Raw genomic sequence first — 26,810 nt, 5'->3', positions numbered from 1 at the left:
CAAATGTGAACGCGCTCCATTGCGCAAGAAGAGGAGGCCTCGAGCCCGGGATCTCTGGTAGGTGCAGCAGGAAAAGGTAGGCATGGATCTTTTTAGCCATTTTCTGGTAAGCGCCTGCAGGAAGCAGAGGACCGGGATTTCAGGGCCATTATGATTCAATGAGATCGCCTCTCATTCTTCTAAACTCCAGAGAGTATCGGCCCAATCTGCTATGCAGCGAGTTGGTATGATGTGGAACACACTGCCTGAAAGAGCGGTGGAAGCAGATTCAATAATAACTTTCAAAAGGGAAATGGATAAATACTTGAAGGGGAACATTTTGCAAGGCGATGGTGAAAGAGCAGGGGGGAGTGGGATTAAATGGATAGATCTTTTAAAAAGCCAGTACAGGCACGATGGGTTGAATGATTCTACAATTCTATTATATTAGGTGGCAGTCAGAGACGACTGTTTAAAGCAAAGCTACCTGACAACTTTTGCATGGGTGTTTTTACGGGCCACAGGAAGCCTTTCAAAATGGATGTAGCCGAGCAGGTTTCCCTACAAACGCTCCAAACCCCTGATGTCATGAGTCCCACTACCCCAGCACTGTAAACCACTCCAGCCGTGATGTTCACAGTTGCCATTTAAAAACTAGTATTTTACAAACACTAACCTAGTTACTGTTTGACAACACAATACGTACCTGTTACAGAAGAGCTCATCCTCTGGCTCGGACACACTGACATAGCCTTCCGAGCCATCTCCAGGAGGCTCTGTATGGAGATAGGACACAATGCAAAAAGTAAGAGTGAAATCAAAGGGCAACAATATAGGTAGACGGAGAAACAGTGGCATCGATATTAATCCCCCCTTCTCCCCGATCCCGCCCCCTCACGATGGGAGGGCGAGGGGTTAGAATGTACACAATAGTGCAACCTGAACCCAAATGAGCATTGGAGATATGAAACACGGAACTTAAACGATAATCAGGCACCCCCGTTGAAATCGGACATTCCTACCCGGCCCATGATGTTGCGGGTTCGCTGCCCGCTATCGCGCTCCCTCCCCCACTCCGCTCCGTTCCCGTCTCCTCGTTAACGTTAGGGTCAGAGTTTCACTATAAGGGGAGGGTTGGCGAATTTTGGATTTCACATCAGCCTAGCTGTACCTGGTTTTGCATCAGTTACGCCCTCGATGATGACGAGATTCTCTGGGCGTTCAAGTGCCGGTGCAGAATATCGCAGCTGGAGGAGAAACTCACGGCCATATCTCAGTTTTTCTAAACGGCAAAAGCAAAATCATGTGTCAGGCACTGCAAAAACATCACTGGAACAGTGAAACAGGACAGGGAGCTGCAGAGTGTTGCAGCACAGAGTGAAGTTGGGAACCACTTCTACACATACACACACACACACACACACACACACACACACACACACACAGAGGGTGGTAGAAGTTTGGAACGCTCTTGTGCAAATGGCAATTGATGCTGGGCCAATTTTTCATTTTAAATTGGAGATGGATAGCCTTTTGTTCAAAGGTATTAAGGAATACGGGCCAAAGGCGGGTATATGGAGTTAGGTCGCAGATCAGCCACGATCTCATTGAATGGTGGAACAGGCTCGAGGGGCTCAATGGCCTCCTTCTGTTCCTATGTCCCGATGACATGAAGCAGACCTGCACGATTCCCAATTTTGGCAGTGACACTCTAAGCGGGCTTTGAACAGAGCCCAATGATTTCTCTATAAAGGAGGTGAATATGAAGAAAGGAGCTCTGGAACTGCTCTGGTGCGGTTTCTAGCAGTCAGTTAGAGAGCAAGGGAGAAGGTCACGGAGCTGAGGCAATCAAACGATTTACCAAAACAGGATTGGTGAAAGGTATTTGCACCCTTAACACTAACACTGTCACACAGCAATGCAAATTCACGATTCCCTTCCTCCCAACCTTGTTAAGGTTTCGTAAGTGGGAGAGTTCGGGCAAGTGGGAGCAGGAGGTGTTGCTTTGTCTTGTTTTCCCCACCAATGCGGACTCCCCGACCTGGGAGGAAAAGAAAACGAAGTGTGACGTCACAGCAAGAGGTTTGGGGACGTCGGAGCGGCCTATAAAGGCCCAGCTGGTGCAGCTGCAGCAGGGAGAAAGGCAAAAAAGTAGAAAGAAATCAAAAGGTGACGTCACAGCCAAGGGGGTAAGTGATTGGCTGGTGATTGGTGAGTAGTTTTTTCTTTTTCTTTTCTTTATCAGTAAATAAGCATTAGCATTATTGTTGCCAAATTAAGTTAATCTAGGGGTTAAGCCATGGCAGGAGAGCTCGGACACGTGTTATGCTCCTCCTGTACTATGTCCCTGATGACCAGATATTCGGGAAGTGTATCCGGCTGCAGGTGGATTCATTCTGGAGCATCCACGATGCTGAGAATTACGTGAATAGCACAATTAGTGAGTTGGCCACACTGCAGGATAGGGGATGGGTGACCAACAGGAAGAGCAGTGGAAGGAAGGTCATCCCCCTGCAACAGATACACCGCTTTGGGTACTGTTGAGGGGAATGACCCATCAGGGGAGGGCAGCAGCAGCCAAGTCCATGGCACCATGGGTGGCTCTGCTGCACAGGAGGGCAGGAAAAAGAGTGGGAGAGCTATATTGATAGAGGATTCTATAGTAAGGGGAATAGATAGACGTTTCTGCGGCCGCAACCTAGACTCCAGGATGGGATCTTGCCTCCCTGGTGCAAGGGTCAATGATGTCTCGGAGCAGGTGCAGGACATTTTGAAGGTGGAGGGTAAACAGCCAGTTGTCGTGGTGCATATAGATACCAACGATATAGGTAAAAAACGGGATGAGGTCCTACAAGATGAATTTAGGGAGCAAGGAGCTAAATTAAAAAGTAGGACCTCAAAAGTATTAAATCTCAGGATTGTTACCAGTGCCACGTGCTAGTCAGAGTAGGAATCGCAGGATAGCTCAGATGAATACGTGGCTTGAGCAGTGGGGCAGAAGGGAGGGATTCAAATTCCTGGGACATTAGAACCGGTTCTGGGGGAGGTGGGACCAGTACAAACCGGACAGTCTGCATCTGGGCAGGACTGGAACCAATGTCTATGGGGGAGTGTTTGTTCGTGCTGTTGGGGAGGAGTTAAATTAATATGGCAGGGGGATAGGAACCTATGCAGGGAGACAGAGGGAAGTAAAATGGGGGCAGAAGCAAAAGATAGAAAGAAGAAAAGTAAAAGTGGAGGGCAGAGAAACCCAAGGCAAAAAGCAAATAGATCCACATTACAGCAAAATCTTAAAGGGGCAAAGAGTGTTAAAAAGACAAGCTTGAAGGTTGTGTGCCTCAATGCAAGGAGTATTCGGAATAAGGTGGACAAATTAACTGCGCAGACAGCAGTTAACGGATATGATGTAATTGGCATCATGGAGACATGGCTCCAGGGTGACCAAGGCTGGGAACTCAACATCCAGGAGTATTCAACATTTAGGAAGGACAGACAGAAAGGAAAATGAGGTGGAGTGGCATTGCTGGTTAAAGAGGAAATTAATGCAATAGTAAGGAAGGACATTAGCTTGGATGATGTGGAATCTGTATGGGTGGAGCTACGGTATACCAAAGGGCAGAAAACGCTAGTGGGAATTGTGTACAGACCACCAAACAATAGTAATGAGGATGGGGACAGCATCAAACAACAAATTAGGGATGCGTGCAATAAAGGTACAGCAGTTATCATGGGCGACTTTAATCTACATATTGACTGGGTTAACCAAACTGGTAGCAATGTGATGGAGGAGGATTTCCTGGAGTGTATTAAGGATGGTTTTCTAGACCAATGTCGAGGAACCAACGAGAGGGCTGGCCATCCTAGACTGGGTGATGTGTAATGAGAAAGGACTAATTAGCAATCTTGTTGTGAGAGGCCCCTTGGGGAAAAGTGACCATAATATGGTAGAATTCTTTATTAAGATGGAGAGTAACACAGTTAATTCAGAGACTAGGGTCCTAAACTTGGGGAAAAGTAACTTCGATGGTATGAGACGTGAATTGGCTAGAATACACTGGCGAATGATACTTAAAGGGTTGACGGTGGATAGGCAATGGCAAACATTTAAAGATCACATGGATGAACTTCAACGATTGTACAGCCCTGTCTGGAGTGAAAATAAAACGGGGAAAGTGGCTCAACCGTGGCTAACAAGGGAAATTAAGGATAGTGTTAAATCGAAGGAAGAGGCATATAAATTGGTCAGAAAAAGCAACAAACCTGAGGACTGGGAGAATTTTGTAATACAGCAGAGGAGGACAAAGGGTTTAATTAGGATGGGAAAAATAGAGTCTGAGAGGAAGCTTGCTGGGAACATAAAAACTGACTGCAAAAGCTTCTATAAATATGTGAAGAGAAAAAGATTAGGGAAGACAAACGTAGGTCCCTTGCAGTCAGATTCAGGTGAATTTATAATGGGGAACAAAGAAATGACAGACCAGTTAAACAAATACTTTGGTTCTGTCTTCACGAAGGAAGATACAAATAACCCCCCGGAAATACTAGGGTACCGAGGGTCTAGTGAGAAGGAGGAACTGAAGGATATTCTTATAAAGCGGGAAATTGCGTTAGGGAAATTGATGGGATTGAAGGCCGATAAATCCCCGGGGCCTGATAGTCTGCATCCCAGAGTACTTAAGGAAGTGGCCATAGAAATAGTGGATGCATTGGTGATCATTTTCCAACAGTCTATTGACTCTGGATAAGTTCCTATGGACTGGAGGATAGCTAATGTAACACCACTATTTAAAAAGAGGGAGAGAGAAAACGAGTAATTATAGACCGGTTAGCCTGACATCAGTAGTGGGGAAAATGTTGGAATCAATTACTTAAGATGAAATAGCAGCGCATTTGGAAAGCAGTGACAGGATCGGTCCAAGTCAGTATGGATTTATGATTCATGCTTCATAAATCTTCTGGAATTTTTTGAGGATGTAACTAGTAGAGTGGACAAGGGAGAACCAGTGGATGTGGTGTATTTGGACTTTCGAAAGGCTTTTGACAAGGTCCCACACAAGAGATTGGTGTGCAAAATCAAAGCACATGGTATTGGGGGTTATGTACTGACGTGGATAGAGAACTGTTTGGCAGACAGGAAGCAGAGAGTCGGGATAAAAGGGTTCTTTTCAGAATGGCAGGCAGTGACTGGTGGAGTGCCGCAGGGTTCAGTGCTGGGACCCCAGCTATTTACAATATACATCAATAATTTAGATGCAGGAATTGAGTGTAATATCTCCAAGTTTGCAGATGACACTAAACTGGGTAGCGGTGTGAGCTATGAGGAGGATGCTAAAAGGCTGCAGGGTGACTTGGACAGGTTAGGTGAGTGGGCAAATGCATGGAAGAAGTATAATGTGGATAAATGTGAGGTTATCCACTTTGGGGGCAAAAATACAAAGGCAGAATATTATCTGAATGGCGGCAGATTCAGAAAGGGGGAGGTGCAACGAGATCTGGGTGTCATGGTTCATCAATCATTGAAAGTTGGCATGCAGGTACAGCAGGCGATGAAGAAGGCAAATAGTATGTTGGCCTTCATAGCTAGGTGATCAGAGTATAGGAGCAGGGAGGTCTTACTGCAGTGGTACAGGGCCTTGGTGAGGCCTCACCTGGAATATTGTGTTCAGTTTTGCTCTCCTAATCTGAGGAAGGACATTCTTGCTATTGAGGGAGTGCAGCGAAGGTTCACCAGACTGATTCCCGGGATGGCGGGACTGACATATGAGGCGAGACTGGGTCAACTGGGCCTTTATACACTGCAGTTTAGAAGGGTGAGAGGGGATCTCATAGAAACTTACAAGATTTTGACGGGACTGGACAGGTTAGATGTAGAAACATAGAAACATAGAAACATAGAAAATAGGTGCAGGAGCAGGCCATTCAGCCCTTCTAGCCTGCACCGCCATTCAACGAGTTCATGGCTGAACATGAAAATTCAGTACCCACTTCCTGCTTTCACGCCATACCCCTTGATCCCCCGAGTAGTAAGGACTTCATCTAACTCCCTTTTGAATATATTTAGTGAATTGGCCTCAACTACTTCCCGTGGTAGAGAATTCCACAGGTTCACCACTCTCTGGGTGAAGAAGTTTCTCCTTATCTCGGTCCTAAATGGCTTACCCCTTATCCTTAGACTGTGACCCCTGGTTCTGTACTTCCCCAACATTGGGAACATTCTTCCTGCATCCAACCTGTCCAAACCCGTCAGAATTTTAAACGTTTCTATGAGGTCCCCTCTCACTCTTCTGAACTCCAGTGAATACAAGCCCAGTTGATTCAGTCTTTCTTGATAGGTCAGTCCCACCATCCCGGGAATCAGTCTGGTGAATCTTCGCTGCACTCCCTCAACAGCAAGTATGTCCTTCCTCAAGTTAGGAGACCAAAACTGTACACAATACTCCAGGTGTGGCCTCACCAAGGCCCTGTACAACTGTAGCAACACCTCCCTGCCCCTGTACTCAAATCCCCTCGCTATGAAGGCCAACATGCCATTTGCTTTCTTAACCGCCTGCTGTACCTGCATGCCAACCTTCAATGACTGATGTACCATGACACCCAGGTCTCGTTGCACCTTCCCTTTTCCTAATCTGTCACCATTCAGATAATAGTCTGTCTCTCTGTTTTTACCACCAAAGTGGATAACCTCACATTTATCCACATTATACTTCATCTGCCACGCATTTGCCCACTCACCTAACCTATCCAAGTCACTCTGTAGCCTCATAGCATCCTCCTCGCAGCTCACACTGCCACCCAACTTAGTGTCATCCGCAAATTTGGAGATACTACATTTAATCCCTTCGTCTAAATCATTAATGTATAATGTAAACAGCTGGGGCCCCAGCACAGAACCCTGCGGTACCCCACTAGTCACTGCCTGCCATTCCGAAAAGTACCCATTTACTCCTACTCTTTGCTTCCTGTCTGACAACCAGTTCTCAATCCACGTCAGCACACTACCCCCAATCCCATGTGCTTTAACTTTGCACATTAATCTCCTGTGTGGGACCTTGTCGAAAGCCTTCTGAAAGTCCAAATATACCACATCAACTGGTACTCCTTTGTCCACTTTATTGGAAACATCCTCAAAAAATTCCAGAAGATTTGTCAAGCATGATCTCCCTTTTACAAATCCATGCTGACTTGGACCTATCATGTCACCATTTTCCAAATGCGCTGCTATGACATCCTTAATAATTGATTCCATCATTTTACCCACTATTGAGGTCAGGCTGACCGGTCTATAATTCCCTGCTTTCTCTCTCCCTCCTTTTTTAAAAAGTGGGGTTACATTGGCTACCCTCCACTCGATAGGAACTGATCCAGAGTCAATGGAATGTTGGAAAATGACTGTCAATGCATCCGCTATTTCCAAGGCCACCTCCTTAAGTACTCTGGGATGCAGTCCATCAGGCCCTGGGGATTTATCGGCCTTCAATCCCATCAATTTCCCCAACACAATTTCCCGACTAATAAAGATTTCCCTCAGTTCCTCCTCCTTAATAGACCCTCTGACCACTTTTATATCCGGAAGGTTGTTTGTGTCCTCCTTAGTGAATACTGAACCAAAGTACTTGTTCAATTGGTCTGCCATTTCTTTGTTCCCCGTTATGACTTCCCCTGATTCTGACTGCAGGGGACCTACGTTTGTCTTTACTAACCTCTTTCTCTTTACATACCTATAGAAACTTTTGCAATCCGCCTTAATGTTCCCTGCAAGCTTCTTCTCGTACTCCATTTTCCCTACCCTAATCAAACCCTTTGTCCTCCTCTGCTGAGTTCTAAATTTCTCCCAGTCCCCAGGTTCGCTGCTATTTCTGGCCAATTTGTATGCCACTTCCTTGGCTTTAATACTATCCCTGATTTCCCTAGATAGCCACGGTTGAGCCACCTTCCCTTTTTTATTTTTACGCCAGACAGGAATGTACAATTGTTGTAATTCATCCATGCGTTCTCTAAATGTCTGCCATTGCCCATCCACAGTCAACCCCTTAAGTATCATTAGCCAATCTATCTTAGCCAATTCATGCCTCATACCTTCAAAGTTACCCTTCTTTAAGTTCTGGACCATGGTCTCTGAATTAACTGTTTCATTCTCCATCCTAATGCAGAATTCCACCATATTATGGTCACTCTTCCCCAAGGGGCCTCACACAATGAGATTGCTAATTAATCCTCTCTCATTACACAACACCCAGTCTAAGATGGCCTCCCCCCTAGTTGGTTCCTCGACATATTGGTCTAGAAAACCATCCCTTATGCATTCCAGGAAATCCTCCTCCACCGTATTGCTTCCAGTTTGGCTAGCCCAATCTATGTGCATATTAAAGTCACCCATTATAACTGCTGCACCTTTATTGCATGCACTCCTAATTTCCTGTTTGATGCCCTCCCCAACATCACTACTACTGTTTGGAGGTCTGTACACAACTCCCACTAACGATTTTTGCCCTTTAGTGTTCTGCAGCTCTACCCATATAGATTCCACATCATCCAAGCTAATGTCTTTCCTAACTATTGCATTAATCTCCTCTTTAACCAGCAATGCTACCCCACCTCCTTTTCCTTTTATTCTATCCTTCCTGAATGTTGAATACCCCTGGATGTTGAGTTCCCAGCCCTGATCATCCTGGAGCCACGTTTCCGTAATCCCAATCACATCATATTTGTTAACATCTATTTGCACAATTAATTCATCCACCTTATTGCGGATACTCCTTGCATTAAGACACAAAGCCTTCAGGCTTGTTTTTTTAACACCCTTTGTCCTTTTAGAATTTTGCTGTACAGTGGCCCTTTTTGTTCTTTGCCTTGGTTTTCTCTGCCCTCCACTTTTCCTCATCTCCTTTCTGTCTTTTGCTTTTGCCTCCTTTTTGTCTCCCTCTGTCTCCCTGTATAGGTTCCCATCCCCCTGCAATATTAGTTTAACTCCTCCCCAACAGCACTAGCAAACACTCCCCCTAGGACATTGGTTCCGGACCTGCCCAGGTGCAGACCGTCCGGTTTGTACTGGTCCCACCTCCCCCAGAACCGGTTCCAATGCCCCAAGAATTTGAATCCCTCCCTGCTGCACCACTGCTCAAGCCATGTATTCATCTGCGCTATCCTGCGATTCCTACTCTGACTAGCACGTGGCACTGGTAGCAATCCTGAGATTACTACTTTTAAGGTCCTACTTTTTAATTTAGCTCCTAGCTCCTTAAATTCTTTTCGTAGGACCTCATCCCTTTTTTTACCTATGTCGTTGGTACCAATGTGCACCACGACAACTGGCTGTTCTCCCTCCCATTTCAGAATGTCCTGCACCCGCTCCGAGACATCCTTGACCCTTGCACCAGGGAGGCAACATACCATCCTGGAGTCTCGGTTGCGTCCGCAGAAACGCCTATCTATTCCCCTCACCATCGAATCCCCTATCACTATCGCGCTCCCACTCTTTTTCCTGCCCTCCTTTGCAGCAGAGCCACCTACGGTGCCATGAACTTGGCTGCTGCTGCCCTCCCCTGATGAGTCATCCTCCCCAACAGTACTCAAAGCAGTGTATCTGTTTTGCAGGGGGATGACCACAGGGGACTCCTGCACTATCTTTCTTGCACTGCTCTTCCTGTTGGTCTTCCATTCCCTATCTGGCTGTGGACCCTTCTCCTGCGGTAAGACCAACTCACTACACGTGATACTCACGTCATTCTCAGCATCGTGGATGCTCCAGAGTGAATCCACCTTCAGCTCCAATTCCGCAACGCGGACCGTCAAGAGCTCGAGACGGATACACTTCCCACACACGTAGTCGTCAGGGACACCGGAAGTGTCCCCGAGTTCCCACATGGTACAGGAGGAGCATATCACATGACCGAGCTCTCCTGCCATGTCTTAACCTTAGATACCCTTAAATTGGTAATAACAATGTTATAGTTCACTTACTGATATAAAAAATAAAAGAAAAGCTACTCACCAATCACCAGCCAATCACTTACCCCATTGGCTGTGACGTCACTTTTTGATTACTTTCTACTTCTATTTTGCTTTCTCTCCCGCTGTAGCTGCACCGGTATGCTGGCTCTCGATCTCCCGCTGGGCTTTTGACAGGTCGCTCTCCTCTCACCAACTGCCGCTGGCTCTTGATCTCCCGCTGGGCTTTTGACAGGTCGCTCCCCTCTCACCAACTGCTGCTGGCTCTCGATCTCCCGCTGGGCTTTTGATAGGTCGCTCCCCTCTCACCAACTGCCGCTGGCTCTCGATCTCCCGCTGGGCTTTTGATAGGTCGCTCCCCTCTCACCAACTGCCGCTGGCTCTCGATCTCCCGCTGGGCTTTTGACAGGTCGCTCCCCTCTCACCAACTGCCGCTGGCTCTCGATCTCCCGCTGGGCTTTTGACAGGTCGCTCCCCTCTCACCAACTGCCGCTGGCTCTCGATCTCCCGCTGGGCTTTTGACAGGTCGCTCCCCTCTCACCAACTGCCGCTGGCTCTCGATCTCCCGCTGGGCTTTTGATAGGTCGCTCCCCTCTCACCAACTGCCGCTGGCTCTCGATCTCCCGCTGGGCTTTTGATAGGTCGCTCCCCTCTCACCAACTGCCGCTGGCTCTCGATCTCCCGCTGGGCTTTTGACAGGTCGCTCCCCTCTCACCCTGTCAAATGTTCCCGATGATGGGGAAGTCCAGAACCAGAGGACACAGTCTTAGGATAAGTGGTAGGCCATTTTGGACTGAAATGAGGAGAAAGGAGAAACTTCTTCACACAGAGAGTTGTTAACCTATGGAATTCCCTACCATAGAGAGTTGTTGATGCCAGTTCATTCGATATATTCAATAGGTAGTTAGATATGGCCCTTACGGCTAAGGGGATCAAGGGGTATGGAGAGAAAGCAGGAAAGGGGTACTGAGGGAATGATCTTATTGTCATGATCTTATTGAATGGTGGTGCAGGCTCGAAGGGCAGAATGGCCTACTCCTATTTTCTATGTTTCTAACTGAACTGAAGCAATAATCGGGAAGAGGTCAGGGAAATGAGGCCTTGCAAAGTGAAGGCTTTTGCAAAAGGGCAGAACAGAACAAAAAGTTTATCAATGCAGAAGTAAAGAACATTCCCAACCATAAAGCAACAGAAAAAACTGGGCCGTAAATTGCGGCCTCTCCGGAAGCGTACAATGAGCACTCGTGTCTGAAGCGGCTCCGCAAGTTCAGAGTTCAAGCGCGCGAAGCGCAAGTGCCTAAACCCGGCACTTGTGATCTGTCAAAATTTCTTCTGATAGATCGCCCGCCTCCCCGGGAGAAGGGTCTACGCGGGCAGAGAGTTGGGCTATTTGTCCAACGAATGTCCTTCAAACTTACGCCTGGTAAAAGAAAGGCGGACTTGCCTTTATAAAGCGTCTTTCACAACCACCGGACGTCTCAAAGCGCTTTATAGCCAATTAAGTACTTTTGAAGTGTGGTCACTGTTGTAATACGCAAGGACTAATTTTACCAGCGTAAGAATTTTTTAAAAGATAGAAAAAATAAATGTTATTACTTATTTTTACATTAAAAACCCTGCCCATGAAGGTACGTTTAAGTTTAACACTATTAAAACATTTTTTTTTAATTTCAAATAAATAATTTTTTTGAATTTAATTTAATTTCTATTGCTTTAAAAAAAGTGTTCTTTTTATTTATGTGTGTGTTTTTTTTGATTTTAGGGGTATTCTCAATGATAGTAATGGGAGCTCGGAGCTGGGCTGCCCAGCTGGGCCTCGGAGCGCAAGTGTTCATAGAAACATAGAAAATAGTGCAGGAGTAGGCCATTCGGCCCTTCGAGCCTGCACCACCATTCAATATGATCATGGCTGATCATGCAACTTCAGTACCCCTTTCCTGCTTTCTCTCCATACCCCTTGATCCCTTTTGCCGTCAGGGCCATATCTAACTCCCTCTTGAATATATCTAACAAACTGGCATCAACAAGTTTCTGTGGTAGAGAATTCCACAGATTCAAAATTCTCTGAGTGAAGAAGTTTCTCCTCATCTTGGTCCTAAATGGCTTACCCCTTTATTCTTAGACTGTGACCCCTGGTTCTGGACTTCCCCAATATCGGGAACATTCTTCCTGCATCTAACCTGTCCAATCCCTCCGGGACCACCAGGTACTTTCATTTAAAAAAATTCGGTCGGAGGCATTCGCCCGCAGGAAGCCTCCGACCGCAATTTTTGGCCCATTCTTATTTTAAGAAGCACTCTGAAATTGGCCTGCCTGTTTCATACTCATGTGACCATTGCATGCGAGTGAGCTCAACACCGGGTGCAGACCTTTGCCAGATGTTGTGAAATTTGGTGTGGGACCGAAATTGAATAATTATACCATTTAAATGAAGCTGTGGACAACTGCAGTGTAACCTTCTTCCAACCCTCAGAATCGTGCACCGCAAAATGTGACTTGCAGCAACGCCCCCCTGATTTTACACCCCACCCTCCCCAGAATCCCAGCACCATTAGTGAGGCCTCTCGAACTCTGTCCTCTAGAGTGCAGAATAACACAAAGTGACATTGGAACAGAAGGAGGCCATTCAGCCCCTCAAGCTTGTTCTGCTATTTCACGGCTGATCTGTACCTCAACTCCACATCCCTTGATGCCCTCACCCAACAAAAATCTATCGATCTCAGTCTTGAAATTGTGAATTGACCCCCCAACATCCACAGCCTTTGAGGAAAGAGAGTTCCAGATTTCCACTACCTTTTGTGTGAAGAAGTGCTTCCTGGTTTCACTCTTGAATGACCTTGCTCTAATTTGAAGATTATGCCCCACAAGAAAATAGTTTTTCTCTATCTACCCAGTCGAATCCCTTTATCATTGTAAACACCTCGATTAGATCACCTGTCAACTTGCTAAACTCAAGCGAATACAAGCCAAGTTTAAGCCACACAGTTTAGCTCTTTAAACCCCAGTCTCGTTCTGGTTAACCTTTGCTGCAGTTCCTCCATATCCTTCTTGAGGTGTGATGCCCAAAACTGAACCCAAAACTCCCGACCACGACACAAGGGTGGTTGCGGGCACACACAAAACAAGAACAGAGCATGAAAGAGAAAGGACTCAAGGCTAAAGGGTGTATACGAGAGCTAAAGCATGCGTGCAAGTTCAGAGCAGCTGGAGAAGGTAGGCAGGCAGCACAGCGGAGAAAGGAAATCTGCGGCTAACCCGTTTTCTTCTTGTCATACATGTCCACGTACTGACAGCTGTCAGTTATCCTGAGTCTGCTTGGCCACAAGGGGCCATAGAGTTTCCTCGGACACATCTGGTGAGAGCAGTCCTCCTGGCTGGACACCTGCCAGAATATTAAATAGAACAGCGCAGAACGGGTTATTGGCATTCCCTCGGAGACAGGCTGCAGTTCATTCAAAACGGTTCTTTTCTTTAAATAATCTAATTTGGCAAACAGTTCAAAATGTGTTGTAACCACTGACGACTGACCTTCCACGTTGGCATTCCGTAATAGTAGAGCTCTCCGTTCCGGATGAGCTTGTACAGAGGGGACTCGGGGACAGCGTTCAGATCCCCGCAGAGAATGACGGGACAGCGGGTACCATCGGTACGGGCTGCCTGCACCACCTGCTCGATTTCGGCAAACAGCACAGCCAGCTGGGTGAGTTTAATGTCCCCGCGCCTCGGGTTGAATATGAGGTGAGTGTTTGCCACGCAGATGTCGGGCAACTCGGAGCTGTCGCGGGCCGGGGTCAGGGGTCGAAGCAGCACCAGAAGCCCCACGTTGTCCCTGTTCAATGTCTCCACGATGGGTCGGAAATACTCCACAGGGTGCTCGGAGACCAGGGAGAACCGCTCCCGCTTGTAGCACACAGCGCACCCGTCCGTCTTGATCCCGGTGCGCCGTTTATAAACGCACTCGTAACCTGTGGAGAAAGCAGCTAGATTAGCACTTGGGTAACCCGTTGGCTGCCTCCTCTCATTCACAGGTAGCCACAAGCGAGCGCTCTACTCGGAACTCCTTCACGGCAAACAAACCAAATGTGGGCAGAGGAAACGTTACAGGGACACCGTCAAAGCCTCCCTGATAAAGTGCAACATCCCGACTGATAGCTGGGGAGTCCTTGGCCAAAGACCGCCCTAAGTGGAGGAAGTGCATCCGGGAGGGTGCTGAGCATCTCGAGTTTCGTGGCCGAGAGCATGCAGAAATCAAGCGCAGGCAGCGGAAGGAGCTTGCGGCAAACCAGTCCCACCCACCCCTTCCCTCAACCACTGTCTGTCCCACCTGTGACGGGGACTGTGGTTCGCGTATTGGGACGGTTCAGCCACCTAAGGACTCAGTTTTAGAGTGGAAGCAAGTCTTCCTCGATTTCGAGGGACTGCCTATGACGATGAGCCACAGGGAACAGCTGTCCATGGCACAGGTGGAATTGAAAATAGAAAACAGAAAAAGCTGGAAGCACTCAGCAGGTCAGGCGGCGTTGATAACCTTTCATCAGAACTGGAAAAAGTTAGAGGCATAACAGATTCTAAGCAAGTGCAGATGCAGGGAAAGGGCGCAGGGGAAGAAAGAACAAAAGGGAAGGTCTGTGATTGGGTGGAAGGCAGGAGAGATTAAATGACAAAAGGGTTGATGGTGCGAGGCAAAAGGAGATGGTCATGGGACAGGTAAAGAAACAAATGATAGGTGCCTAATCGAAACAGCCTTGCGGACTCAACATCGAGTTCAACAATTTCAGATCATAATCTCTGCCCCCATTTTTTCCAGGTGGTAGCTGTTAATGATCCTGCGGTTCCCAGTTACACCTCCACCCGACACTGCTCTTGTTTCTTTACTTGTCCCATTACGATCTCCTTTTGCCTCGCACCATCATCCCTTGTATCATGACCCAAATAAATGAGTCGATGCTGATACATTATGGGTACATCCTTTCTGCATCACTCACCCTGTAGTTGGAGAGCTGGTTGAAACTGCTGATGGTAGTGGTTCTCTTGAACTTCTTGCAGGCACAGAATCTGAAAGGGAATCACAAGATGTCAGGCTGCCGCCACTTGCTCTCAATTTTTAAATATGTATTTGTATTTAGTTGGACACAGACGCTGTGCGAAATGCACTGCAGCAACTCGCCGAGGCTTCTTCGACAGCACCTCCCAAACCCGCAACCTCTACTGCCTAGGACAAGGGCAGCAGGCGCACGGGAACACCACCATCTCCACGTTCCCCTCCAAGTCACACACCGTCCTGACTTGGAAATATATCGGCTGTTCCTTCATCGTCGCTGGATCGAATTCCTGGAACTCCCTCCCCAACAGCACTCTGAGAACACCTTCACCTCATGGACTGCAGTGGTTGCAGGCGACAGCTCACCACTATCTCTCAAGGCATTTAGGGATGGGCAACAAATGCTGACCTTGCCAGCAACACCCACATCCCATGAACAAATAGAAAAAAACGTATCAGAGCGCCTAACACAACACATTATTGTTTTTGGAGTGCAGTGACTGTTGAGGTGTGGGTCTATGGGGCCCCTCCTGTACATCGAAGTGGTTATTCTTCATGCGCAAGCCTAGACAGCGAGCAACAGCGGGTAGGCTATTCGCCTATGGAGAACCTCACGGCCAAAGTCCACCCCTGTAGGAGTCACTGGATACAAAGCAGAGGCTGGGCCACTCACTGACCATCCAAGCTGGTAGCTGAATATTGGTTCATTTGCACTGTACTCACATCAGGGTCCCAGGTCTCAAACTCCTGGAGAATATTCTGGAAACGGAATTCCCATTTCAGGCACTCCGGCTGGCAGTGAGCATACAGATCGTTATTCGTCTCCAGAAGGTCCTGCGACAGGATATTGTACGACATGATGGTGAACTCAAATGGCCTGTGGTCATCGGCACCGTCCACCTGTGGTCCAGACAGGTCCTCCCACACTCTGGCCAGCAGCCCTGGGAGAAAAACAAACCGCTGTGTTAGTGGCCGGAAGAGAATCAGCAGGCAGGAGCAGGAGCATCAGTAAAGGAATACAGAATGCCCCGAGGGTGTGCTGCAGTTTGCGGGCAGTTGTCTGGCTGCAAGTGACCGCACTGAGGATTGAGGGCAGCGCGCGTTGCATCAGCCACCCACACACAACACCCATGGGTGGGATATAGGCTCACCACCACAATTCCCAACACATTAGCTTCACAACTGCGAATCAGAGGGTCACTTCACCCGCGTCACTCGCAGGCAATTCATGCCAGCCAAATCGATGCCAACATGGCAGGGAGCTGGAAGCAGCAGGTCACTGGTTAGCCAGAAATGGTACACGACAAGTGATGGGGAGCTGAGAAAGGACTGAGGTACACAACTATCTTACAAGCAGGGAGTTATTCTTCAAAAATATATCCAATTCTTTTCTTCCCACATAAAATTCAAGTTCAGAAGTTACCTTTGCAGATACTGTGGATGAACACTTAATGCGTTTGTATGGCCTCTTTAAAAAGTATTAAACCTTTATGATAAATGGGTCTCTAATAAAGACTGAGAGATGTATTCCGAACGTGTTAAGCATTCGGCTGCTAATATTGCCAAGTCATTTCTCGGCTACTGTTTTAACATTCTTTGTGTACAGCATCCCAGGCAATCTCAAATGAAAGGAGATAGCCTTAAGAAAATATTAGCAATATTAATGGCCTGGAAACCCCGGCCTCCCCGGGTCTGTAGGGAACGTGTACGGAGCGTGTACGTAGCGTGTACGGAGCCGGGAAAGCATCGCAAAAGCCAGTTTTCAGCGCACAATGCGCATGCGCTGAGAAACAGCTTTTCCCATCTGTCAAGCTGGAGCTGGACAGATCCAACACATATCGGGAGCGAGGACATTTGCAAGGGCAAGATTGCGGGATTTACCCATATCTTGTCCAGCAAATGTCGGCAAAACTCTTGCGCCTGATAAAAGTTTTAAATCATACAAAAATATAATTACATTTAAAAAAAACTTTTTGTTGTTAAAAATCCTGTCCACTAAGGTAAGTTTATTTTTAACCCTAATTACAAAACTTTTTTTTTTTAAATCAGAAAAATGTATTTTTTTCTAAGGCATTTATTAACATTAATTTCAATTAATTTTAATCATGTGAGGTGTGTTTATTAATTTTTAGTATGGTGTTTAGTGTGTTTGATTTTTTTCCCTCATTAATAGCAATGAGAACTGGTAGATACGGAGCTCCCATTGCTATTAATGAGAAAGCTGTGGAATACTGGACCTGATTGGCTGAGCAGTCACACGTGACTGCACCTTCTGCGTGGGAACCTGGAGGACGGGAGCGCGCTTCGCAGCGCGGGAAGAGAATGCCTCCCCACCGGAATCCCACGCTCCTCCCGGACCACCGGGTACATTCGTAGAAATTTCTCAGGTCGGAGGCATCCGCCCGCAGGACGCCTCCGACCACAATTTCTGGGCCATTGTTATCACTAGGTTTATTCACCAGATTCGGATTATTACACATAGGGGAAATAACAACACTGATCCTCGATATGCTGATGATGTGCCGTAATCTTAATGCATCGCCTCACATTCCACTCCAGCCTCCACCAGTGACAGACCTCTAACCATAGCACTTCACTCTAACAATAGTTTAAAATGCACTTATGAACACAAGAACAATGACGGACAGGTAAAGACCATCTGGGACATCGAGCCTGACCCACACAATTGCGATACCTTGTGTATCACAACATATATACTCCACCCCCACCCAAAATTATGCGATCTCCTGGGAGAGGCAAAAAAACAGCTTAAAAAACTCAGGCCAATTGGGGGGGAAAAAATTTCTGGGAAATTCCTCTCCAACACATATAGTCAATCGAAACTAGTGCAGGAGATCATTCTTACCTTGAATTCCCTGCAGTACCTACCCTTCTGTAAGAGGCAATCTCCGCCACAGACAGAAACAAATCCAGCTTTCGCTTGAAGGAATTCAGTGAGTCTGCATCCACCACAAGAAACGACAGCTTGTTCCAAAGGTCCACTATTCTCTTCGAAAAGAACCATCTCCTGACATCTAACCTCGATTTAGCCCGATACAACTTAAATTTGACCCCTGGTCCTGCCTAATCTATTTAATTGAAATAAACTGTCAGCTGGAACACCATCTATTCCCTTCATTATCTTAGAAACACAGACATAGAAACATAGAAAATAGGTGCAGGAGCAGGCCATTCTGCCCTTCGAGCCTGCACCACCATTCAATAAGATCATGGCTGATCATTCATCTCAGTACCCCATTCCTGCTTTCTCTCCATATCCCTTGATCCCTTTAGCCGCAAGGGCCATATCTAACTCCCTCTTGAATATATCCAATGAACTGGCATCAACAACTCTCTGCGGCAGGGAATTCCACAGGTTAACCACTCTCTGAGTGAAGAAGTTTCTCCTCATCTCAGTCCTAAATGGCCGACCCCTTATCCTAAAACTGTGTCCCCTGGTTCTGGATTTCCCCAACATCGAGAACATTCTACACGCATCTAACCTGTCCAGTCCCGTCAGAATCTTATACGTTTCTATGAGATCCCCTCTCATCCTTCTAAACACCAATGTGTAAACCTCAATCAGATTCCTCCCTAAGTCTACCCTGCTCTAAGGTATAGAGACCCAACTCTTTTAGCCCATCTTGATAACTAATGGGAGGACGGAAGACTGGGAAGCTTTTAAAAGCCAGCAAAGAATGACTAAAAAAATGATTAAGAAAGGGAAGATAACGACTATGAAAGTAAAGTAACACAAAATATAAAAACAGATAGCAAGAGTTTCTATAGGTATATAAAATGGAAAAGAGTGGCCTTAGAGGATGAGACCGGAGAATTAGTAATGGGGAACATGGAGATGGCAGAAACTCTGAACAAATATTTTGTATCAGTCTTTACGGTAGAGAACACTAACAATATTCCGACAGTGGATAGTCAAGGGGCTATAGGGGGGAAGAACTTAACACAATCACAATCACTAAGGAGGTGGTACTCAGTAAGATAATGGGACTAAGAGAAATAGCGGCAGGGATTGTGGATGCATTGGTTGTAAATTACCAAAATTCCCTGGATTCTGGGGGAGGTCCCAGCAGATTGGAAAACTGCAAATGTAACACCCCTATTTAAAAAAGGAGGCAGACAAAAAGCAGGAAACGATAGACCAGTTAGCCTAACATCTGTGGTTGGGAAAATGTTGGAGACTATTATTAAAGAAGCAGTAGCAGGACATTTGGAAAAGCAAAATTCGGTCAGGCAGTCAGCATGGATTTATGAAGGGGAGGTCATGTTTGACAAATTTGTCAGAGTTCTTTGAGGATGGATAATGAGCAGGATGGATAAAGGGGAACCAGTGGATGTGGTGTATTTGGACTTCCAGAAGGCATTTGACAAGGTGCCACATAAAAGGTTACTGCACAAGGTAAAAGTTCACGGGGTTGGGGGTAATATATTAGCATGGATAGAGGATTGGCTAACTAACAGAGAACAGAGAGTCGGGATAAATGGTTAATTCTCTGGTTGGCAACCAGTAACTAGTGGAGTGCCGCAGGGATCAATGCTGGGACCCCAACTATTTACAATCTATATTAACGACTTGGAAGAAGGGACTGAGTGTAACGTAGCCAAGTTTGCTGACGATACAAAGATGGGAAGAAAAGCAATGTGTGAGGACACAAAAAATCTGCAAAAGGACATAGACAGGCTAAGTGAGTGAGCAAAATTTGGCAGAATGAGTATAATGTTGGAAATATGAGGTCATGCTCTTTGATTTTTTCCAGCAAAGTGCAAGTTATTATTTAAACGGAGAAAGATTGCAAAGTGCTGCAGTACAGTGGGACCTGGGGGTACTTGTGCATTAAACACAAAAGGATAGTATGCAGGTACAGCAAGTGATCAGGAAGGCCAATGGTATCTTGGCCTTTATTGCAAAGGGGATGGAGTATAAAAGCAGGGAAGTCTTGCTACAGCTATATAAGATATTGGTGAGGCCACACCTGGAATAATGCGTGCAGTTTTGGTTTCCATATTTACGAAAGGATTGACTTGCTTTGGAGGCAGTTCAGAGACGATTCACTAAGTTGATTCCGGGGTTGAGGGGGTTGAGTTATGAGGAAAGGTTGAGTAGGTTGGGCCTCTACTCATTGAAATTCAGAAGAATGAGAGGCGATCTTATCGAAACGTATATGATTATGAAGGGGCTTGACAAGGTGGATGCAGAGAGGATGTTTCCAGTGATGGGGGAGACTAGAACTAGAGGGCATGATCTTAAAATAAGGGGCCGCCCATTTAAAACAGAGATGAGGAGAAATTTCTTCTCTCAGAGGGTTGTAAATCTGTGGAATTCGCTGCCTCAGAGAGCTGTGGAAGCTGGGACATTAAATAAATTTAAGACAGAATTAGAGAGTTTCTTAAACGATAAGGGATTAAGGGGTTATGGGGAGCGGGCGGGGAAGTGGAGCCGAGTCCATGATCAGATCAGCCATGATTTTATCGAATGGCAGAGTAGGCTCGAAGGGCCGTATGGCCTACTCCTATTCCTATTTCTTATGTTCTTATGTTCATATGTAAGCCACATTACACAACACAAGAAATAGGGGCAGGAGTAGGCCATACGGCCCCTCGAGCCTGCTCCGCCATTCAATAAGATCATGGCTGATCTGATCATGGACTCAGTTCCACTTCCCTGCCCGCTCCCCACAACCCTTTGCTCCCTTATCGCTCAAAAATCTGTCTATATCCGCCTTAAATATATTCAAAGACCCAGCCTCCACAGCTCTCTAGGGCAGAGAATTCCACAGATTTACAAGCCTCAGAAGAAATTCCTCCTCACCTGAGTTTTAAATGGGTGGCCCCTTATTTTGAGACTGTGTCCCCTAATTTTAGTTTCCCCTATGAGTGGAAATATTCTCTCTGCATCCACCTTGTCGAGCCCCCTCATAACCTTATATGTTTCGATAAGATCACCTCTCATTCTTCTGAACTCCAACGAGAATAGGCCCAACCTACTCAACCTGTGGATATCTGAACGGAATATATGGAATTAAGGACAGTAAGGTAAACGGGATATATGAAAATGTATAAGCCTTGGAAAAATAGCTGGGAGAATGTCAGATTGCAAATAGTGCAACATCAGCATAGCTAACAGTCTTTCTCAAGGTTTCAAGTCACTAATCCTGCCAATAATATATAATTGTAACATGAAATACATCTGCAGAATTGCAAGGTCTCAGCTAAAAGTCACACCACTAGATTGGAACATTTAGAGGCAATGCTTGAGCTTTCAAGAAAAACATCTCATATAGATTGACTAATGAGTGGCTGAGTTAGACTGTCAATCCATTTGTATTTTGTTATCTGATTTCAAAACTGTATAACTGTTAACGCTTTACGATGTAACTTCACCTATCCGTAGGGAGTGTGTACGCTCTATCCAGAGGGTATATCTTCTGTCGGATAGGTCTTACTGGCCGGTAATAAAGACTGCTTTGTTCAAAGCACAAGAGGTATTCGACTCAGTAATTTTACTGAACCAGATTGAGGTAAAAGAATCCAGGAATTTACATTTGGTGTCAGAAGTGGGATCTCAACGGACGACTGCCGAAAACTTGCGAATTAAGAGCCAGACTAGCCTTGGACGAGACGAGGGGAAAGTGGCCACTGGAGTGAGTATGATTTCAATACTGCTCCAGTTTCCCCCGGTTTCAAAAGTCTGAGGAAAGTTTAGCCACTCGCTGGTTCTCAGGTAGTGTCTGAACGAGATCCAGGACAATCTGGTGAATACCTTTCAAACTTAGAATAGGGATAGAGATAGGGAAATTGCGCGATGACGCAAACCAAGCGGCGACTTGGAAAGATAGGTTATAGTTAGAGCTAGATAGGGATAGATGATCAATCATGGATCCAAAAATTAATAGGAAAGAAAAGAGACTCTTGTGAATGTCTGTTTAAATGAGAAATGCTTCTGTGATTTTTACTGTAAAAAAAAGCCGGGGAGTTGTGGTTTGTTTTATCTCAAACAGAATGAAAGTTTGTTTTAACCCTTCGTAGTGCTGTGTTTAAGAGTGTGAACCTTATTGAATTACGTATATTCGGATGATAAGTTACGGAGCCAGGAAATGCACAAAGGATAGGTTTGTTGAAAAAAAAAAGAAAAAATTACATGGTCCCGGTGGTTAAAAAAAAAAGAAAAACTTGTTGAAAGAAAACATTCAGAGAAGGTACAGCAAAACAACTGAGATGGATTCAAAAGGATTTAAAAAAAAATATTATATTAAATAACACGACCTTGAGGCTGGAACAATTGAGATAACGAAAAGCAGTCCACAGCCTACGTGCCAGACTTCTCTCTAGTTATAAAAAAAAGTTACGTACTAAATAGGTGCTGAAAGAAAAAAATGTTTTGAGATTTTAAATTATGAAAAAAATTCCACTGCAGTAAAATAAATCACTCCTGTCCAGTTGGCAGAAAAACTCCATTAAATTAGGGCTTTCATTGACTGATTGAATTTAAACTGCGCAGTAACGCGAAAGGATAGGGAAATTTGGAAACTGAAAGAAATTAATTGAGGCTCATAAGAGATCAAAATTAGAAAATTAGGCTCACAGGGAATAAAATGGGGATTTAAATAGAGGATAGGTGTTCAACTCAGGTACAACGTCGACCTTGTATATCACTTGGCCCATCTAGGCTCTGATTGAATTTAAAAACCCGCAGCAACTCGGAAGGTAGGGCCGACGCGAACGCGCAGCGGCGCAGACGCGCAAACGACGCGAACGCGCAGCGACACTAACGCGTAGTGACGCAAACGCGCAGTGACGTAGACGCGCAGTGACGCCGAGGCGCAGCAACGCGAATCGCGAAAGTCAGTGCTAATGTCAGTAAGTCTTTGTAAGTCTTAAGTGTTTAGAGTTTTAAGTAAAGTTTTAAGTATCCTAAATCGCGCGGCGACGCGGGTAAGTGTTAGAAGTCTTTGTCTATCTTGTATTGAAATCGCGCGGCGACGCGAACCGCGCGGCGACGCGGGTAAGTGTTCGAAGTCCTTGTTTATCTTTTAAAGTTTTAAGTATCTTAACTCGCGCGGCGACGCGAGCCACGGGTCGACGCGGATTGCGTGGCGACGTGAACTGCGAGGCAACGCGGATTGCGCGACGACGTGAACTGCGGGGCGACGTGGGAGTTTTAAGAATCGCGCGGTGACGCGAACCGCGCGGCGACGCGGGTAAGTGTTAGCATTAGTAAAGTTTGGTTATTTGGAGTTAGTTAAAGTCAGTGTTAGTTTCTGTAAAGTCTGTGTCTATTTTTAAGTTTGTTTAAATTGCACGACGACGCGAACGCGTAACGACACGGTAATACGAGGGGCAGTGTGAAAATGGGTAATCAGTTAGATAAAACCACGGATGCGGATAGTCCGCTACAAAAGTTATGTGAGGAATTCCATGAAAGAGCTGAAGACTTTAGAAAATTATCAGGAGCCCTGAATAAATTATTAGGGGATGACCAGTGGCCTCTAGGTGGCACTAGAAGCGTAGAGGTAAAAAAAAAAAGCACAGGGATTGTCAAAAAAAAATTAATTAAAAGATGCATCACTTGTGTCAAGTTGGCAAACAAATGCTATTAAATTAGGACTTGCATTGACAGAGGGAACACATGTTAAAACTGTGGACGTCTTAAAGAAAGAATGTGCGCACGAGAAACTTGCTAAGAGATCCTCTGGGACCTCTGAGAAAGGTATTGATCAACTACAAGTTAAAATGGCTGGCTTTGTGTTAACCGAGGCTGATGATGAAATTGATGAGTGGCCACTGACTCAGCGCCCAACGGCGCCTCCCGCACCCCCTGGCCTCTTGCTCCAGTCCTCTTCCCAACACCCTCCACCTAACACTCCGGTAAAAAGAGTTAAAAATAACCCCATATCGCCAAAGCAACAAACCCAAACTGACTCCTCATCCTCTGATAGCGATTCGGATCCCCAGTTTACAAGCAATATAGCCGAAAGGACCAGATCTCACACTTGAAAGGGCAGAACTATATCTCGACATCACAAACAGTCCCGTAAATCTTCTAGTCAATCTACCAGTCCAAGTTGTGAAAGACATAGCAAACACCCCCGCCGATCGAGACGCAGAACTGTCAAGCAGTCAGACAGCTCTGAAACATCCTCCGGCCTAGAAATGATTTCCAAGATCCCAAAGTCCCGACACCAATTCCCTGTCAGACCAATGCCAAACCCTGATGCACAACAAGCTGCAGACCACCTCTCTATAGATGTCTGTGATCTTCAAACAACTATTTGATTGCTCACGCTATCCAGACAGATGGAGAGGACAGTTAGATATTATTGGCAGGAAAAGAAAGGGGAGGGGGGAGGTGCGCCCCCAACCCGGGTCAAGACTGAATATGTGACTAGAAAGGAAGAGCCATCTCGGGAGGAAGGATCAATAGAACCGTAGTGTTGCATTGGATGGATAAGCAAGGATACGGTTATACTAAACAACCAAACGGGCCGAGCCTTGCTAATAAACCTCCCTATTATCCCCGGCATGGTATGGGAAGAGGCCGGGACTGGGTAAGAGGAATTGACTGTTTTAATTGTGGGCAGGAAGGACATTGGAATAAAAATTGCCCCTACCGTCAGCATGGAAAAGGAAGAGGAGGGGGGCAAGGGGGGAAGAGGAGGATTTTACACTAACTTCTCCCAGAACAACCCCTTTGGTCACTTGTCCCCCAATTGACTACACAGCTTGATTGTGCAGGGATCCTCCCCGGACGACGAACCCATTCTGAATGAGTGGCAACCCTTTTTGATAGATACGGGAGCCTTCATGTCTTCTGTACAATCAAAGCTTAAAACTCCCTGCCTCTACTGAAACACAGGAACTTTCAGGATTCCTGGGACAAATCTCGACATTCCCAGTGTCAGAACCGGTTAAAATGGGTTACCAGGAAGAATCGGTGGAACATCGAGTTGTTATCACAACCAATCTGGACTGTAACTTGATGGCTAGAGACCTCCTTTGCAAATTCCAGTTGCATTTGGAGTATGGAGATTATTGTAAAACAGGAAACCCTTAAGCGGCAGTATTATACCACTAGAACCCCTCAGTGGTGGTCTCTGACCCTGCCGCAGGCACCCTATCACGTGACCCTAGCATACGATCCCAGTGGAAAGAATCAGGACCTGCAGAACTTTTATCAGGATCACGAAGGGGAAGTGAAGGGAATTCTATTAAGGGCTAGAGTGACTGAACTGGAAAGAGAGGCAGATTTTGTGGAAGTGGATAAGAATCTGTGGAAACAGCCCCTAATAATGGCACCGTATATTGCTCGTGAAGTATTAGCCCCTCACCATGCTAAAGATTTGGGAGTTATGGTACGCAAGGCCCATAGATGAGGCTGACCCTACCAGCCGGGATGTGCAAATCGTAAAACATGGCCGAACAATCCAATTTCATGGGGACCCCGAGAAGGTCTTAAGGACTCTACAGCATCATACTGGCTCCGGCATACCTGACTATGTGGATCCTCATGTGTGGGCAGAGAACCCCTCCCAAGTGGGTTATACTCCCATTGATCCGATTGAGATCCTAGTGCAGGGCAATCCGACAGAACCCACTGAAATCACAGGCAATGAGGAAGAACCCAGTCATGATTGCTTATTTTTAATTTAAGAGGCCACATCAGTCAGGGAAGATTTAGTTGATGTACCAATGGAAGATCCAGACTGTATTCTTACTGAGCCACCCCAAGATGAGGAAGAACCCAGTCATGATTGTTTATGTATGTTGACGGAAGTACTTCTATTAATCCAAAAGATACACGAATCTCAGGATACGCCATAGTAAACCAGGAGAATCAGGTCTTGGAATCTGCCGCTTTGAAACCGCCTATTCTGCTCAACAAGCTGAACTATTCGCCCTCACCCGAGCCTGTATCTTGGCCAAAGATCTCAAAGTCAATGTCTATACCGACTCTAGGTATGTCTTTGGGGTGGTCCATGATTTCGGACAATTATGGAAAAATAGAGGATTCCTAACCTCACAGGGGAATGAGATATCTCATAAACAGTTAGTATCTGATTTGTTGCAAGCCCTCATGTTCCCCAAACGCATTGCCATTGTCAAATGTACCGCCCATACTACCGGAAATTCTCTGGTTGATATAGGGAATCGTTGTCCTGACCAAGAGGCCAAACAGGCCTCTCGTGACCAACAGATGGTAGTGCCCAAAATTATGAGTCAGACTAAAAATCCTGCGAAGGATAAGTTAGCCTCGGAAAAACCAATGCCAACCATCCAAGATGTTATAAAAGCACAGGGGGACGCTCCTGAAAAAGATAAACTGTTGTGGAAATATTATGCATGTACTTATGACAATGTTTCTAAACTCTGGACCACTCCCACGGAACAGACTTGCATGTCTGACGAGTTGGCCTCATGGGTTATAGAATGTCTGCATTTTGCTACTCATTGTGGAGCAAGGGCAACAAGTGATACGCTTTTGGCTACTTGGTGGCACCCTGGACTCCAATCGCTCACCCAGAACATCAGTAGTCGTTGCCTGGTTGGCCAGCAACATAATCCAGGGAAGGGAGTCCCCTGTGATTGGGGTAAAACGCCCCTACCCGAAGGTCCCTTTGAGACATTTCAGTTGGACTACATTGAGTTGCAAAAAGTTCAGTGTTACACATATGTGTTAGTAATAGTAGATGTGTTTAGCAGATGGATTGAAGCCTACCCTAACCTGGACAATAAGACTCAGACTGTTGTTAAGGTGTTAATGAGGGAAATTGTTCCTAGATATGAGATCTCAGCTAGACTGATGACCACCTATGTTCTTTCTCTGACT

The 26,810-nt window shown here is 46.0% G+C and overlaps 1 protein-coding gene across 2 annotated transcripts in view; it reads right to left on the bottom strand.

Moving 5' to 3' along the window:
* The window catches only part of LOC139263501 (protein angel homolog 1-like), a 44,677-nt gene that overhangs the window by 9,674 nt on the left and 8,193 nt on the right, over positions 1–26,810 (bottom strand). For both annotated transcript variants that reach the window (XM_070879680.1, XM_070879681.1), the window contains exons 3-8: positions 15,692–15,909; positions 14,913–14,982; positions 13,456–13,892; positions 13,183–13,309; positions 1,151–1,261; positions 686–755 (exon numbers count right to left, since the gene is read on the bottom strand). In XM_070879680.1, coding sequence (XP_070735781.1) covers positions 686–755; positions 1,151–1,261; positions 13,183–13,309; positions 13,456–13,892; positions 14,913–14,982; positions 15,692–15,909 — 1,033 coding nt within the window. The remainder of the gene's footprint in view (positions 1–685; positions 756–1,150; positions 1,262–13,182; positions 13,310–13,455; positions 13,893–14,912; positions 14,983–15,691; positions 15,910–26,810) is intronic.

This window comes from Pristiophorus japonicus, chromosome 4 (assembly GCF_044704955.1).
Source record: "Pristiophorus japonicus isolate sPriJap1 chromosome 4, sPriJap1.hap1, whole genome shotgun sequence".
Lineage (NCBI taxonomy): Eukaryota > Metazoa > Chordata > Chondrichthyes > Pristiophoridae > Pristiophorus > Pristiophorus japonicus.
The sequence above is the reverse complement of the archived record's forward strand: the minus strand, read 5'-3'. Positions and strand labels throughout refer to the sequence as shown.